Raw genomic sequence first — 14,421 nt, 5'->3', positions numbered from 1 at the left:
AAACACTCAGAGTGGGATTATAAATCATTATAAACACTGAGAGTTGGATTATAAATCATTATAAACACTCAGAGTGGGATTATAAATCATTATAAACACAGAGTTGGATTATAAATCATTATAAAGACTGAGAGTATGATTATAAATCATTATAAACACAGAGTGGGATTATAAATCATTATAAACACTAAGTGTAGGATTATAAATCATTATAAACACTGATAGTGGGATTATAAATCATTATAAAGACTGAGAGTATGATTATAAATCATTATAAACACAGAGTGGGATTATAAATCATTATAAACACTCAGAGTGGGATTATAAATCATTATAAACACTCAGAGTGGGATTATAAATCATTATAAACACTCACAGTGGGATTATAAATCATTATAAACACTAAGAGTGGGATTATAAATCATAAACACTCAGAGTGGGATTATAAATCATTATAAACACTCAGAGTTGGATTATAAATCATTATAAACACTCAGAGTTGGATTATAAATCATTATAAACACTCAGAGTTGGATTATAAATCATTATAAACACTCAGAGTGGGATTATAAATCATTATAAACACTGATAGTGGGATTATAAATCATTATAAACACTGATAGTGGGATTATAAATCATTATAAACACTGATAGTGGGATTATAAATCATTATAAACACTGATAGTGGGATTATAAATCATTATTAACACAGAGTTCTACAGCTGTATATAGTTGTACGGTTGTATAACCAGAAGCTTTTGAGCAACTTATAAATCAGAATCATTTCTGAGTTCATTATAGATTTCTGATTCAACACTTTAACACTCAGGGTCTTATTGTTAGAGAGAATAATCTGCGTGGGGTGATTAAACAGATCTACTATTAAACACCCGGAAATGTATTATTGTCATTTATACCACATATTTATTTGATCCTATCTAGAGCTTAGAAAGTTCCATAACAATGATGGAAGGAGTCTCTAGTGTCAGTGTTTGTTAACAGTCAGAAGTGAAACTGTAATTTTAATTCGTCCGAGATCTTTAAGGATAACGAACTAATTAACTTCTGTGTAATTTACTAATTTACTCTCAGACAGATTATGAGTTTGGGAATTTTTTATGAAGCAAAAAAAAACCCAAAAAAAAACACACTGACCTTCAGGATGAACGTGAGCTCTGGGCCGATGTCATCATACGTCTTTACCGGATTTATTATTTCATCCTTTTCATCAAATATGTGAACAATCATATTGGCTTCTCTGTAAAAAAAAAAAAAAAGCAAAGATGTTCACAGTTTTCTGGGTTACACATCATTTCGAATAGAGAATTTTTTTTTTACAGCTGGTTTTGTCTGAAGGTTTTGCTGCTGATGTTTATAATCAGACCTGCTGAGGATGATCTCTGTCTCGTACTGGACTGGGATCATCACCGTCTTGGTGTTATCTGCTGGAGTTTCCTCTGAACTGTCACTGCAGTCAACACAGACAAATCATCATCATCATCATCATCATCATCATCATCATGAGGCAACAGCAGCAATGCAAATAAACTCAGTTCTCTTTTGAAGGTCTGGACAGTGTGTTAAATTTCTTACCTCTGTGCTTCAAAGACCACTTTGACTTCTTTTTGCAATTTTAAAAAATTAAATTCAAAACTGATCTCAAATGTTACCTGAAACACAAGAATATCATTTATTTTATTTTAGCATGACATCTCGGGCTCGAAAAAAGCAACGGTCAGAAAAACCACAACGTTCATCAGGACGACAAAACATTTTAATCATCTCAACCACAACCACCACAATAATCATCAACGATCTGCTACAATACCGACGAACACCACAAAAATAAACACAAAAACAGCTTTATATAGTAATGTCTCCAATCACCTAAAAAATGTGTCATGTCTTGCATTGTGGTGAGAAACAACTGTAAAGATAAAGTAATGACAATAAACACAAACCGTGTTTATCGCTTTATGTCGCCCCCTAGTAGATTTCCCGAGAATAGCGCTTTCTCTGAATTTTTAAAATAATAATAAATAAAAACCTTCATGCATATCCAAAGAAATATTGAATTATTCATCTAGTATTTATTTATTTATTTATTTATTTATTTTCCCCTCAATCTTTTAATGTTTGCTTCCCTCAGCCTGGATTCAGGTGTCGTTGTCTAAATCATTCATTTTCTACCGCTTATCCGAATTTCTCAGGCGTCATCGGGCATCGAGGCAGGATACACCCTGGACGGAGTGCCAACCCATCGCAGGGCACAGACACACTCTCATTCACTCTCACACACACACACTACGGACAATTTACAGAGATGCCAATCAACCTACCATGCATGTCTTTGGACAGGGGGAGGAAACCCCCGAGTCACGGGGAGAACATGCAAATTCCACACACACAAGGCGGAGGCGGGAATCGAACCGAATGTGAATGTGCTAACCACTAAGCAACCGTGCCCCCGTTTTCTAACTCAGGAGATTGTAAATAAGAGCGAGGCTCCTAAATGCCTCATAAAGACGTCGTTACTATTTCCACCGGTGTGTTTAGTGAGTCATGGCGTCTCACCGACTGGTCAGTCCTGAGCGCTGGATATCCCACTTGACACATGACGATTTCCGTGTCTTTACTGGACGTGCATTTGACCTCAGTACCATCGCTCTGGGGAAAAATAAATAAACACAGAACATTAGAACAAAAAATCAGCTTGTGATTAAATCTACACTAAAGGACAGGTTCGGGACGTACAGGCAGCGTTACGGAGGAGTAGAACAGATTGCTGGAGTAGCGAGCGGTCACTCTGGTGTTGTACGCATTTTCTTTTCTGTTCATCACCGTCACGGACAGCGTCAGTCTTCTGTTTTTGAAACTCACCTGCAGTGAGGAGCTACAAAGGCACAGAAATGAGAATTTATTAAGCAGACGTTCAGATTTAACAGACAGAACGCGAAGACGTGCAGCCGGACATTAGTACGCAGTAATGCCTACAAAACGCCTCCGTCGTCCTCGAGGCCACACTTTATTTGTTTGTGTCTGAAAAAACTCCTTTTGGTCTATGAGCTGAATGCAAAATTATTAGCACCAAGAAAAGGAGAGAAAAAAGAAAGACTAAAAACCCACAACGATTCACTACGACTCCACACACACTTACTGTACACACTCTCTTGTCGTCCGTCCCGTAATCTGTCAAGGTTCTACGCAAGACCCAAAGAACAACACGGTTCCTTTAATCATGTCTCATAAACATCTAATAATCAGTTTGTCTGAGCTTCCTGCAAAGAACTGAATTCTGTGTTCATGCCAAATGTAAAACCAAAGAAATAAAAAAAAAATCATATTTATTGTTATTAATATTATGATTATTGATCATTTTTTATTGAGCTCTAGGTTTTATTATATTGCTTCTGTGACTGTGTTATAAAACATTATTTGACTCAAAGCAGTGAAGTGTCAATGCATGAGAATAAGAAAATATATATATATTTTTTACTTTTAAAATTTTTAATTCCTTTTTTTCTTCTATACATAATAAGACATTTAATTCTATTCCAATGTATTGTTTTCAAGCTTATGATGCTATCAAAATATAATTTTAGGAGGTTAATGAATTTTATTCCACATGTGAACCATTTATTGATTTTTTTTTTAAAAACACAGCATTCTTTTAATATTAAACTGAGTTTGAGTTAAATATTTGTTTGTTTATTATTTATTATATTCCTTTTTTACAATGCTTATTTTTATTTTTTGTATTATTCTCTGTACCAAATTTGACAAAAAAATAAATAAATAAATAAAAAGAAATAAAAATTGTCATTCATTTCTTTTCACAAATTCTGACTCACACACGAGTCTAACGAACAGCCTGTGAGTGTTTATGAAGGACAGACGTAGCTAACAGCAACAAAGGCACGGTTTTTGGTCGTCACCATGGAGACAGAAACAGAGAAACTGCGAAGTGCGAAGTGTTGAAAGCAAAGATTTTTCAGGGACTTTGGCATGTAGTGTGTTATTTAATGAAGTTAACATCGTCTTCAGAACAAACTACAAAAAAAAAAAACTTCCAGAGACGAGTGCAGTTTGTCGTAGAGAGCTTTAGAGTTATGCACTGGTTCGGCTGTATGACCTTTGACCTGATAATCAGTTCACACTGACACGGAGCTGTACTAAACGTTTAAGTGTTAATTATCAACAAAAGTCTCAACATTTTCATCCAAAATAAACAAACTGCACTTAACAAGCCGCTAAAAGGATTTCTACTAAGTTTCGCTGGTTTAATGAATATTTCATGAATCAATTTAACATTTATTTCAGTCAAGGTCATACTGTACTGATGGAGAGTTGTTGCCATGGCAACAAAACAACACGGACTTCACCATTTCATGCCTCGAGACCACCAGCTTTTTTTGTCTTGCTCATGCCAGAAACAAAGAACAGAACAGAAGTAGAAATAGTTTGTGTGTGTGTGTTTGTGTGTGTGTGTGTGTGTGTGTGTGTGTGTGTGTGGAGTTAGAATACTGCTGCAGTGTATTTGAACAGGATATGAGGGCGAGCGAACCTGATGAAGATTTTAGAAATCACAAATAAATCAAAAGCTGATTATATATTTTTTTCTGAAGGAAACATCACTGTGTCTCACCCAAACGGCTCCTTTCTCTCGACGCTCAACACCAAGTCGCTGTAGCACACTTCATCAGTACCACAGTCTTTAGAAAACGGGATCTGAATAACAAAATAATAGTCTGTCAGTAAAAGTAAAAGAAAACAACTACAAAACTCTCAAACGCTCAACACTTTACACGGCGCTCACAAAAAAATCCCACGCTGCGGGACTGAAGGTGTCCAGGACGGGGCTGGAGTCTGGCTTCTGGAGCGTGATGTCGACTCGGACGGCGATGGAGTTGACGAGGTCAGGAGTGTCCTGAACGTACACCTGATGATCTGCACACGACTCGGTCGTAGAAACGCTGAAGTCCTGTTGGACCACTCGCTCAGAGTTCCCAAAGTGACCTCTAGAGGTGACTCGAGACGACTGCAGGTCAGCGTCCAGCGTCATGTTGTACTTAATCTCTGAAAAGCAGGATTAGAATTTAAGATCTCAGACAAATTCCTCTCTCATCTGATCGAATTATCGGTTCTGCTTCAGCTTTACTATTCATCTATTTATCTCCTTCTTGTTCATCAACAAATTCAATAAAAGGTTTAAAACACATCGGACATTTTAGCTAAAATCCACAACCAAAAAGTTGATTTAAAAAAAATAAATAAATAAGAGAAAATGTCTTTAACAAAATCTTCTAGTATTAACCCTTGTATGGTGTTCGTATTTTTGTTACTCAGCCAGTGTTTGTGGGTCTGTTTGACCCGAGGATATTTTTGGGTTTGAACACAATCAAAAATTTTAGGTTAAAATTCTCTACAGATGTTTACTTCATCCCATTTACAAGCAATATAAACAGCTTATATGGTTAATTTAAGTTTTTCAAAATTATTGATGTTTATGAATATGGGTCCCACAGACCCGAACACCATACAAGGGTTAAATTAAAATTGTAGTAATTTACTTAATATACTTAATGGCATACTTTATAATTTTTAATATAATGAAATAAAAAAAATCTTTTTTTATATATATCATAATTTTAAAATAAATCAAATAAATTTAAATAAATTTGTGACAGCTGTTGATTTGTACAGCAATGCAAAATAATATGCTGACAGAATAAAAAAAACTAAAAACGTCTGAAACGTGTAACAAGACTCTGAGGAGTTTTAGATTTTATTCATATTAATCTAACAAGAACAAATATTACATTCATTTTCCCACATTTGAATGTTCTTCAGAAATGATGAGTATGGAGGATAAAAATGTAGTAATCCAGGGTTTGGGATTGAACCATCAGATGATGGACAGACAGGATTCAGTGTTAATCCCAGGTAAAATAGCAGCAGTGTGAAAGCACTACAGAACCCAGGATTATGTTTCCCTGGCGTTTACAGTCACACAGGGAAATGAGAGCAAGGCTCTTAACCCTCGCTGCTCCAGTGGTGCTGTATCATGTCTGACCCTGAAATCTCAACACAACCTCCAAATAGTGCGATATGAGAAGAAAGAATTTCACTGTCCTGTGATGTAGATGTGACACAATAAATGCTTCTTCTTCTACAATCTGTATGAAAAATAGAGTCTGAATTCACCTGCAGGTCCGACCGAGTTCGATGGTCTGAACTCTGCCACGAAGCAGACCGTGGCTTTAAAACACGACACCATCCGTCCTCCGAGACTACAGGATTTACTGAGGATGCTGATCTGATCCGGCGTGAACGTGACCCGGGCCGTCACCACCGCCACGGCCCTGGACCTGAAACCGCACGCCACAGAACCACATCGAAGACACAAACACACTCAGAAAATGTCCAATAAACGATGTGCAGGAAAACGACTGAACTCAACACATCCAAATTCTACACCAGACCTCCACCAGTGCATCATGGGAAACATTTCCCACTCCAGAGAGTCTCACCAGAGCTGAAGCACGTTCCCATAACTCCCCACTGAGACGTCCGGGACCAAGTCTCCGTTCAGATCTCCACTGGCGTCTAAAGAACGGCCGAAATAACGCAACGTCGGATCCAGTTTCATGGCCACAATTTTCTGCAGAAGATAAAACAACAAAATAAAATATTCAAGAAGAAAAATATAATCAAATTCATTTTAAATAGGCATCTATAAATAATTAAAAACTGTAAATAACAATGCATTAATAATAATAATAATAATAATAACAATAATAATAAATGAATACAAAATAAAAATAAAAAAGTAATAATTTAAAATACTTAAATGCAGAATTATAATATAAAAAGTGAGAAAAAAATGTAAGCAGAAAAATACAATCACATATTAAACGAACAGCTACATAAAATTAAAACTCTATTTTTTTTTTACAAAATCAAATGCAAAAAAATTTTAAATAATAAAATGTAAGATAAAAAGATTCTATAAATTGTTAATATAATTTAAATATGATTTAAATATAAAATTAGAAGAATAATAAAATAAAATTATTTATATCTTTTTGCGATAATTAATTTAATTTTATTTTTCTTCTAATTTTAAACCTAATAAAGTCTAAAAAAAAAGGAGTATTTTAAAATAGTAAAATATTAAATTTTTATTTATAAAAAAATAATTGGTAAAAATTACTTGTATGAAACACACAAAAAACAGCATTTTAAAATTCTAAATAAACACAATAAACATCAACATATTACAATGATGAATGATTTAAGGACTTAAGTAAACCTTTTATGTAATTTACATTTAAAGCGTTTTAAGATTTTTTCCAGACTTATTATTGGCAGAGAAAAAAAAACATTGAGCTGAAATTAGACTTCAGATATTTAGCAATTTGTGGAGGTTCTGCATCTTTAACTGTAACTATGTGGATGTTTTCTATTAATAATTAAAATTAATTGTTTGGCAAGTAATAAAATTAAATAAAATTAAATAAAATGAAATTAAATGTATTAAATTAAATTAAATCAAATTAATTAAATTAAATAAAAAATAAAATTAAATAAAATTAAATAAAATTCATTGTTTGGCAATTTTCTGCAATACAAGAGTGTATGAAAAATAAGATTTTAAGATTTCCAGACTTATTATATGCAGAGAAAAAAAAAACATTGAGCTGAAATTAGACTTCAGATATTTAGCAATTTGTGGAGGTTCTGCATCTTTAACTGTAACTATGTGGATGTTTTCTATTAATAATTAAAATTAATTGTTTGGCAATTTTCTGCAATACAAGAGTGTCTGAAAAATAAAAGACTTCAGGATGTGCTGTAAGAGAAAAATAATGAATAAACTTCAAGGTGGAAACAGTTCGTCTGCTCCGTCACACATCACACCGAGTCATCCTTGATTATTTTCCTCCAACAGCACAGCGCTGATGTTTTATTTCCTACACGGCTGAGAATCGGACCTGTGAGCTCTGCTTCCTGATGCTCTTTGCGTCTCCGTTGTAAATATAAATGGCTCCCTGTCCGTTCTCCTCCAGTGGAGCTCCGACCACCACGTCGTTGAAGCCGTCCAGGTTGAGGTCAGGAGCGGCGGCGATGGCCATCCCGAATCGAGCGTTCTCCAGCGGTGAGGAACCTTCCAGAAACCCCTGACTACTCAAAAACCCCTGCAAATAAATATATATATATATATTTAAAAAAAAGACAGGAGATCTTGAGCGGGTCTCCAGCATGGCTTTGGTGGTTTGAAAGCGTTTTTTTAACAGCTTACGTCAGTGACGGTGAAGATGTAAACTTTGCCTGTTTCCTTCTTCTTTTCACTCATGTACATCGGAGCTCCAACCAGAAGAAGGTCAGTAACAGTATCACGATCCACGTCCAAGGGGCACAGCACGCTTCCGAAGTACGAGCCGATCTGCAGATCAGAATGAAATCAGATTCAAATTTACCTCCGTCTTTCCTTCCGTTTGCTGTTTATTGTTATGATTAAACCTGTGATTAAAGAACATTTTCTGCGACTAATGATCTTTTCTCACGTTTATAGTTACATTTTCATAAAACGAGTTCATTCCTGTTCTCGCGTACGCTATAGCGGCTCGAGGATCGAGGCAGGATACACCCTGGACGGAGTGCCAACCCATCACAGGGCACACACACACTCTCTCATTCACTCACACACACACACACACACACACTACGGACAATTTCCCAGAGATGCCAATCAACCGACCATGCACGTCTTTGGACCGGGGGAGGAAACTGGAGTACCCAGAGGAAACCCCCGAGGCACGGGGAGAACATGCAAACTCCACACACACAAGGCGGAGGCGGGAATCGAACCCCGACCCTGGAGGTGTGAGGCGAACGTGCTAACCACTAAACGAGCTGTTACGGTCAAAACGATATAGAATCGTAGGATGTAAAATGAATCTGACCAATCAGAATCCAGGATTCAGCACCGCTGTTGAATTCTCCATTCTAATTGGTCAGGAGCAGATGATTTATCAGACCTGATCTCCTCTCTGCGAGTGTCGGATGTCAGGCTGTCTCTGTTTGTTCAGCGTGTACACAACCACCTGACCCGTGTGGTTGGAGCGAGGAGCGCCGGCCACAAAGTACTCTGTAGAACCGCTGTACAGGGTGGTGACAGAGTATCCTACACACACACACACACACACACACACACACACACAGGGAAATAATGACAAGGACAGTGAACTAACACAGGAATAAACTTATACATGTATACCATTTATAAGTTAAATACATACAGTAACATCGTTAGAAAGTGAAGTTTATTTCTATTTCTATTACATTTCTATTACATTTCTATTACACAGAGTTTGAGATTTTTGGATCATTCGCAGTGACGAATGATGAGATCATCGAATATTTTCACCGGAGCTGATGACACATTTATTTATTTATTTATTTATTTATTTATTCTTTACTGTTTAAATATATTTGATGTGTCATCATTCACTCAAGGCTCAAGGCATGTCTGATGTCTGCTGCATAATTCAGGGACTAAACCAGCTCAGTCACTAAACCGGACCGGTCAGAACTAATGATTTATAAAGTGAGAAAACTCCTGGTGTGACACTTTGGATTTCCTTTCGATGTGTAGTTTATTTAAACCCCACACGAGCCACTCACCCAGCAGTGAACTGTGATTTTTGTCTTCTAGGATTTGCTGAAAAGCTTCTTTGGGGAAAATCTCTGATTTCTGTGCAGTTTTATGCACAACCGTTCCGGTCCATCCGTACGCCCCGGCGGCCCCCAGCATCAACACGTCCTGCGGAGACACGACGCCGTGAAGGGAATTAAATACAAGGATGTGATAAATAATAATAATAATAATAATAATAATAATAATAATAATAATAATAATAATGATCCGATTAAGCACCTCGTTTTTGGTCTGATGTGCGCTGAAGCCAACCTGCGACATTTCCATCTCAAATTCGCCACCTGTCCCTGTGCCTGTGGAAAAACAGGAATATTTAACCTTCACAATGTGACAGATGATTTAGATGTATGTTTGAATTTTTTTCTGATGTTTGGCGGAGTAAAGTCTGAATAAAGTCTTACAAAATCCGTATACAAGAAATACGTCATTATAAATTCTTACAGAAGAAAAAAAATTCTAGACATTTTTTGTTGAATATATTTTGAGTTAAAAAAAGGAAAAAAAAAGGAAATTAAATAGATTTTCCTCTCGAATGTACAGATAGTTTGTAATTACATTTACATTCTTCAATTTTAAAATAATTAATAAAAGATTTTTTTGTTGAAAATATTTTTTTCTATTTTATTCTACTTGTATATCAGGAGGTTTTTTTTTTTATAAATAAAATCTGAATTTGTTTCAGTTTGAATTCTAGACAGTTTTTACACTTCTACTCCGGAACCTTGTGTCCGATCTCGACCCAAAACAGACTTTTACCTTCGATGTTGAAGATCCGATCTCCCAGGGTTCCGGCGATCTCTTGGAGAGCGTCTTCAGCAGACACGTTGAAATAATATTTATCTGACGGACTGCTGGCAATGGACTTGATTTCATCTATGAGCTTTTTGCTGTCGATGTTATTCCTTATGTAGTACCCGAGGACCTAAAGACGATTATTTAAACGATTTCATTGCTATTGACGACTCTGTTAAAACAACGGCAGTTACCCAAAGCAGCAGGACGTTACGTATTATTCCTTATCGTTTATCATTAGATCTTAAACAAAATGACCCACGATGCCAGTAAAACAGCAGGGTGGTGACGTACTCACAGCAATGCCGAAGCGAGTGATGCCGTCCTTCTCACATGCTGGAATGACCGTGTTTCTCTTGGAGTTATCATGAGACTCTCCGTCTGTTACCACCACCATCACTTTACTGGCACCTGGACGTCCGCCGTTTGCAGGCAGAAAAGCGTTCGCTCTGTAACACACACACACACACATACACACACATACACACACATACACACACACACGCATACACACACACACACATACACACACACACATACACACACACACACACACACACACATACACACACACACACATACACACACACACACATACACACACACACACACACACACACACGCACGCACGCACACACACACGCACGCACACACACACACACGCACACACACACACATGCACACACACACACACACATGCACACACACATGCACACACACATGCACACACACACACACACATGCACACACACATGCACACACACATGCACACACACATGCACACACATGCACACACATGCACACACATGCACACACACATGCACACACACATACACACACACATACACACACACGCATACACAGACACGCGCACACACATACACAAATACCCACAGACACACACACATGTACACACACACACATACACACGCACACATACACACGCACACACACACTTGTAAACACTTCTGATGTCTCCAGTCCAGACGTGCTCAGGCGAGACCGGCGAGCTCACACATACCTTGCGAACTCGATAGCTTTGAAAGTGTTCGTCTCAGTTCCACCTCTCTGAGGGATTGTCGAAGCCGCCTTTACGATCGAATCTCTGGTTTTATACGTGTTCATCTTGAACTCCATCGTAGGATCGACGCCATACTGAATGACGCTGACCTGCTCCGACAGAAATATATTCAGTATAATAATAATAATAATAATAATAATAATAACAACACTATTTAAGGTTTTACCTGGAGCTCTGTTATAGCACATACCTGTGATTGCTGGGGTCCGATGTCAAGGTGCTGTAAGAGCTTCACAAGAAAAGTCACCACAGGAGGCCAGGGATAAATGCTGTTCGATCCGTCAAGAACTATAGCGATGTCCATCGGCCCACCGCAAGCTGTGGGGTAAAGGAACAGGTCATAAATGTACAAAGAGTCCAAATTTCTCGCCACATTATTGAAGAGAATAACATGAGTCTCTTCCTTCGGGCCTCTTCCATACATATGAGCTTCTTTACATTTGTGCAGGTCCAATAAAACTTCCAACCAAACCCAGAGCATAAAAAGGGCTGTTTACGGAACTGCTGCTGAGACGGAAACTGACATCTTTACACTCGTTAAAGCTGCTGTAACAGTTACAGTCTGTGTACTGGTCAGACCTCTTCATGTATCAATGATATGAAGGAGAAACCTTGAGAGGAACCAGACTCAGAAGTGAACCTCATCCTCATTTGGGTGACACTGGACAGGAAATGATGTAAATGTCCTTTCTATAACAGTTTATAACAGTGCAACCAAGAGCTCCTGAGGAACTGATGGGTTCTGAGTTCACCACAGACCCAAGACTAATTCCTTCAAATGTTCACTGATGAAGACCCGAGCACAAAGCTGACCGACTCAACAGTAGCTAACAGGTGTGACAGTCTTCAGGTGGCCCCATTCACAGCAATCCCGTGAGTCACTGGCTGACCAGCAGGGGTACAGCGTCAGGATTTGTGAAGTCTTGGAACAGACTTGGAACTCAGAACGCCGGGTTGAAGATCTGGGACGTATCTGTCTTGTAATTTATTGTACCGTCTCTTGTCTCTTTCGCTTTATATTAATAGATTAATTATTTTAGTCCTGTGTTGTATTATGTATTACTGTGTCTTGAGGTAGCACCAGGATCCTGGAAGAACCTGGTTTCATCTTCTATATATGACCAAAATGACACGGACGAAATCCTGAGCTCGGTGTAATCGTCTGCGCGTCTTACGTTCACGGGTTTAAAAGATTTATTGCACCTGATCTGACTTGACTGATGAATTTGTAATCTGTCACGACTTTACTAAAGTACTAATCATAGCAGTTATATGTATAGAAATTGAGCCAGGAACTCTTAATGTAAACCGTGAGCATGAACGTGAGAAGGAGAAGAATGTGAGCGAGGGATGAGATCAAACTCGAGTCGTACTCTGCAGTGCAGGAGCGAAGGCCGGCTGCGGCACGAACAGAGCGCTCACTTCTGCACACACTCCGGGGTAGAAATACTGAGTAGCACAACTCTGAGCCCAGAGAGGACCACATGTCTGAAACACACACACACACACACACACACACACACACACACACACACACACACACACATAACTAATCTGTCCGCTAAATAAAGACCACATTGTACAGTTCATGTGCTGCTGCATTCCAGCTGCTTATTTACCATAAATCCGCTGTTTTTGGTGGTTCGAATCAGGGTCAGACCCAGACTCATGTTCACGTTGATGTTCTGCACGTTTGTTATGTCGATGTCTTCTGAAAAACAGAAAGATAAACAAACGAGTAGTTAAACGAATGGCATGTGGCATAAATAGATCACAGTCACCATCCGTTACAGATCACAGCATCCGGCCTGTAAAGCAGGATGCCATCATTATGACATTCTGACCCCGCACTTCAATTCTTAATGCTTTCCTGCTGTAACACACACACAAACACACACACACACACACACACACACACACACACACACACACACACACACACACACACACACACTTTTTATGGAAAGAGCTGAATGTGAGCTGCAGAGCTGAATGTGCTCCTTATATTTGGCAGTTAGATACCTTATGAATCTGGTGGTTAATTGCATAATGATGTGTGTGTGTATATGTGTGTTATTTATATATATATATATATCATGTGTTATATGTTTATAAATGTGTTAAGAACATTTTTATAACATTATTTTGGCTTTAGACAATATTATATCTGCCATTTAAGCAGTTCAGTGCACTTTAATGCACTATACAAACTTTTAATCCTGTATAAATGCTGGTAAGAGAGTTTGATCCAAGATCATTTGGTATAGAGCCTAAATAATCCTGTTTAGCTGCTCCTAAGACATTTAGTGCGTTCTAATGTGTTATAGAGCCTACAAAATCCTGTATAAATACTCATAAGCAGTTCATTGTGTTCTAATGTGTTATAGAGCTTACAAAATCCTGTATAAATACTCATAAGCAGTTCATTGTGTTCTAATGTGTTATAGAGCTTACAAAATCCTGTATAAATACTCATAACCAGTTCATTGTGTTCTAATGTGTTATAGAGCCTACAAAATGCTGTATAAATACTCATAACCAGTTCATTGTGTTCTAATGTGTTATAGAGCCTACAAAATCCTGTATAAATACTCATAAACAGTTCATTGTGTTCTAATGTGTTATAGAGCCTACAAAATCCTGTATAAATACTCATAAGCAGTTAATTGTGTTCTAATGTGTTATAGAGCCTACAAAATCCTGTATAAATACTCATAACCAGTTCATTGTGTTCTAATGTGTTATAGAGCCTACAAAATGCTGTATAAATACTCATAACCAGTTCATTGTGTTCTAATGTGTTATAGAGCCTACAAAATGCTGTATA

The 14,421-nt window shown here is 37.6% G+C and overlaps 1 protein-coding gene across 2 annotated transcripts in view; it reads right to left on the bottom strand.

Moving 5' to 3' along the window:
- itga2.2 (integrin, alpha 2 (CD49B, alpha 2 subunit of VLA-2 receptor), tandem duplicate 2) overlaps window positions 1–14,421 on the bottom strand; it is a 38,007-nt gene that overhangs the window by 5,134 nt on the left and 18,452 nt on the right. The window contains exons 4-23 of one of the 2 annotated variants that reach the window (XM_027143434.2): window positions 13,214–13,305; window positions 12,968–13,082; window positions 11,785–11,912; window positions 11,535–11,683; window positions 10,812–10,962; window positions 10,478–10,643; window positions 9,941–10,014; window positions 9,688–9,826; window positions 9,042–9,187; window positions 8,303–8,446; window positions 7,995–8,198; window positions 6,531–6,661; window positions 6,205–6,368; window positions 4,817–5,076; window positions 4,646–4,728; window positions 2,755–2,893; window positions 2,575–2,667; window positions 1,594–1,670; window positions 1,385–1,468; window positions 1,156–1,258 (exon numbers count right to left, since the gene is read on the bottom strand). In XM_027143434.2, coding sequence (XP_026999235.2) covers window positions 1,156–1,258; window positions 1,385–1,468; window positions 1,594–1,670; window positions 2,575–2,667; window positions 2,755–2,893; window positions 4,646–4,728; window positions 4,817–5,076; window positions 6,205–6,368; window positions 6,531–6,661; window positions 7,995–8,198; window positions 8,303–8,446; window positions 9,042–9,187; window positions 9,688–9,826; window positions 9,941–10,014; window positions 10,478–10,643; window positions 10,812–10,962; window positions 11,535–11,683; window positions 11,785–11,912; window positions 12,968–13,082; window positions 13,214–13,305 — 2,642 coding nt within the window. The remainder of the gene's footprint in view (window positions 1–1,155; window positions 1,259–1,384; window positions 1,469–1,593; window positions 1,671–2,574; window positions 2,668–2,754; window positions 2,894–4,645; window positions 4,729–4,816; window positions 5,077–6,204; window positions 6,369–6,530; window positions 6,662–7,994; window positions 8,199–8,302; window positions 8,447–9,041; window positions 9,188–9,687; window positions 9,827–9,940; window positions 10,015–10,477; window positions 10,644–10,811; window positions 10,963–11,534; window positions 11,684–11,784; window positions 11,913–12,967; window positions 13,083–13,213; window positions 13,306–14,421) is intronic. The other variant, XM_047805045.1, reaches the window with a different exon arrangement.

This window comes from Tachysurus fulvidraco, chromosome 20, assembly GCF_022655615.1.
Source record: "Tachysurus fulvidraco isolate hzauxx_2018 chromosome 20, HZAU_PFXX_2.0, whole genome shotgun sequence".
Lineage (NCBI taxonomy): Eukaryota > Metazoa > Chordata > Actinopteri > Siluriformes > Bagridae > Tachysurus > Tachysurus fulvidraco.
This window is presented reverse-complemented; position numbering and strand designations above follow the sequence as displayed.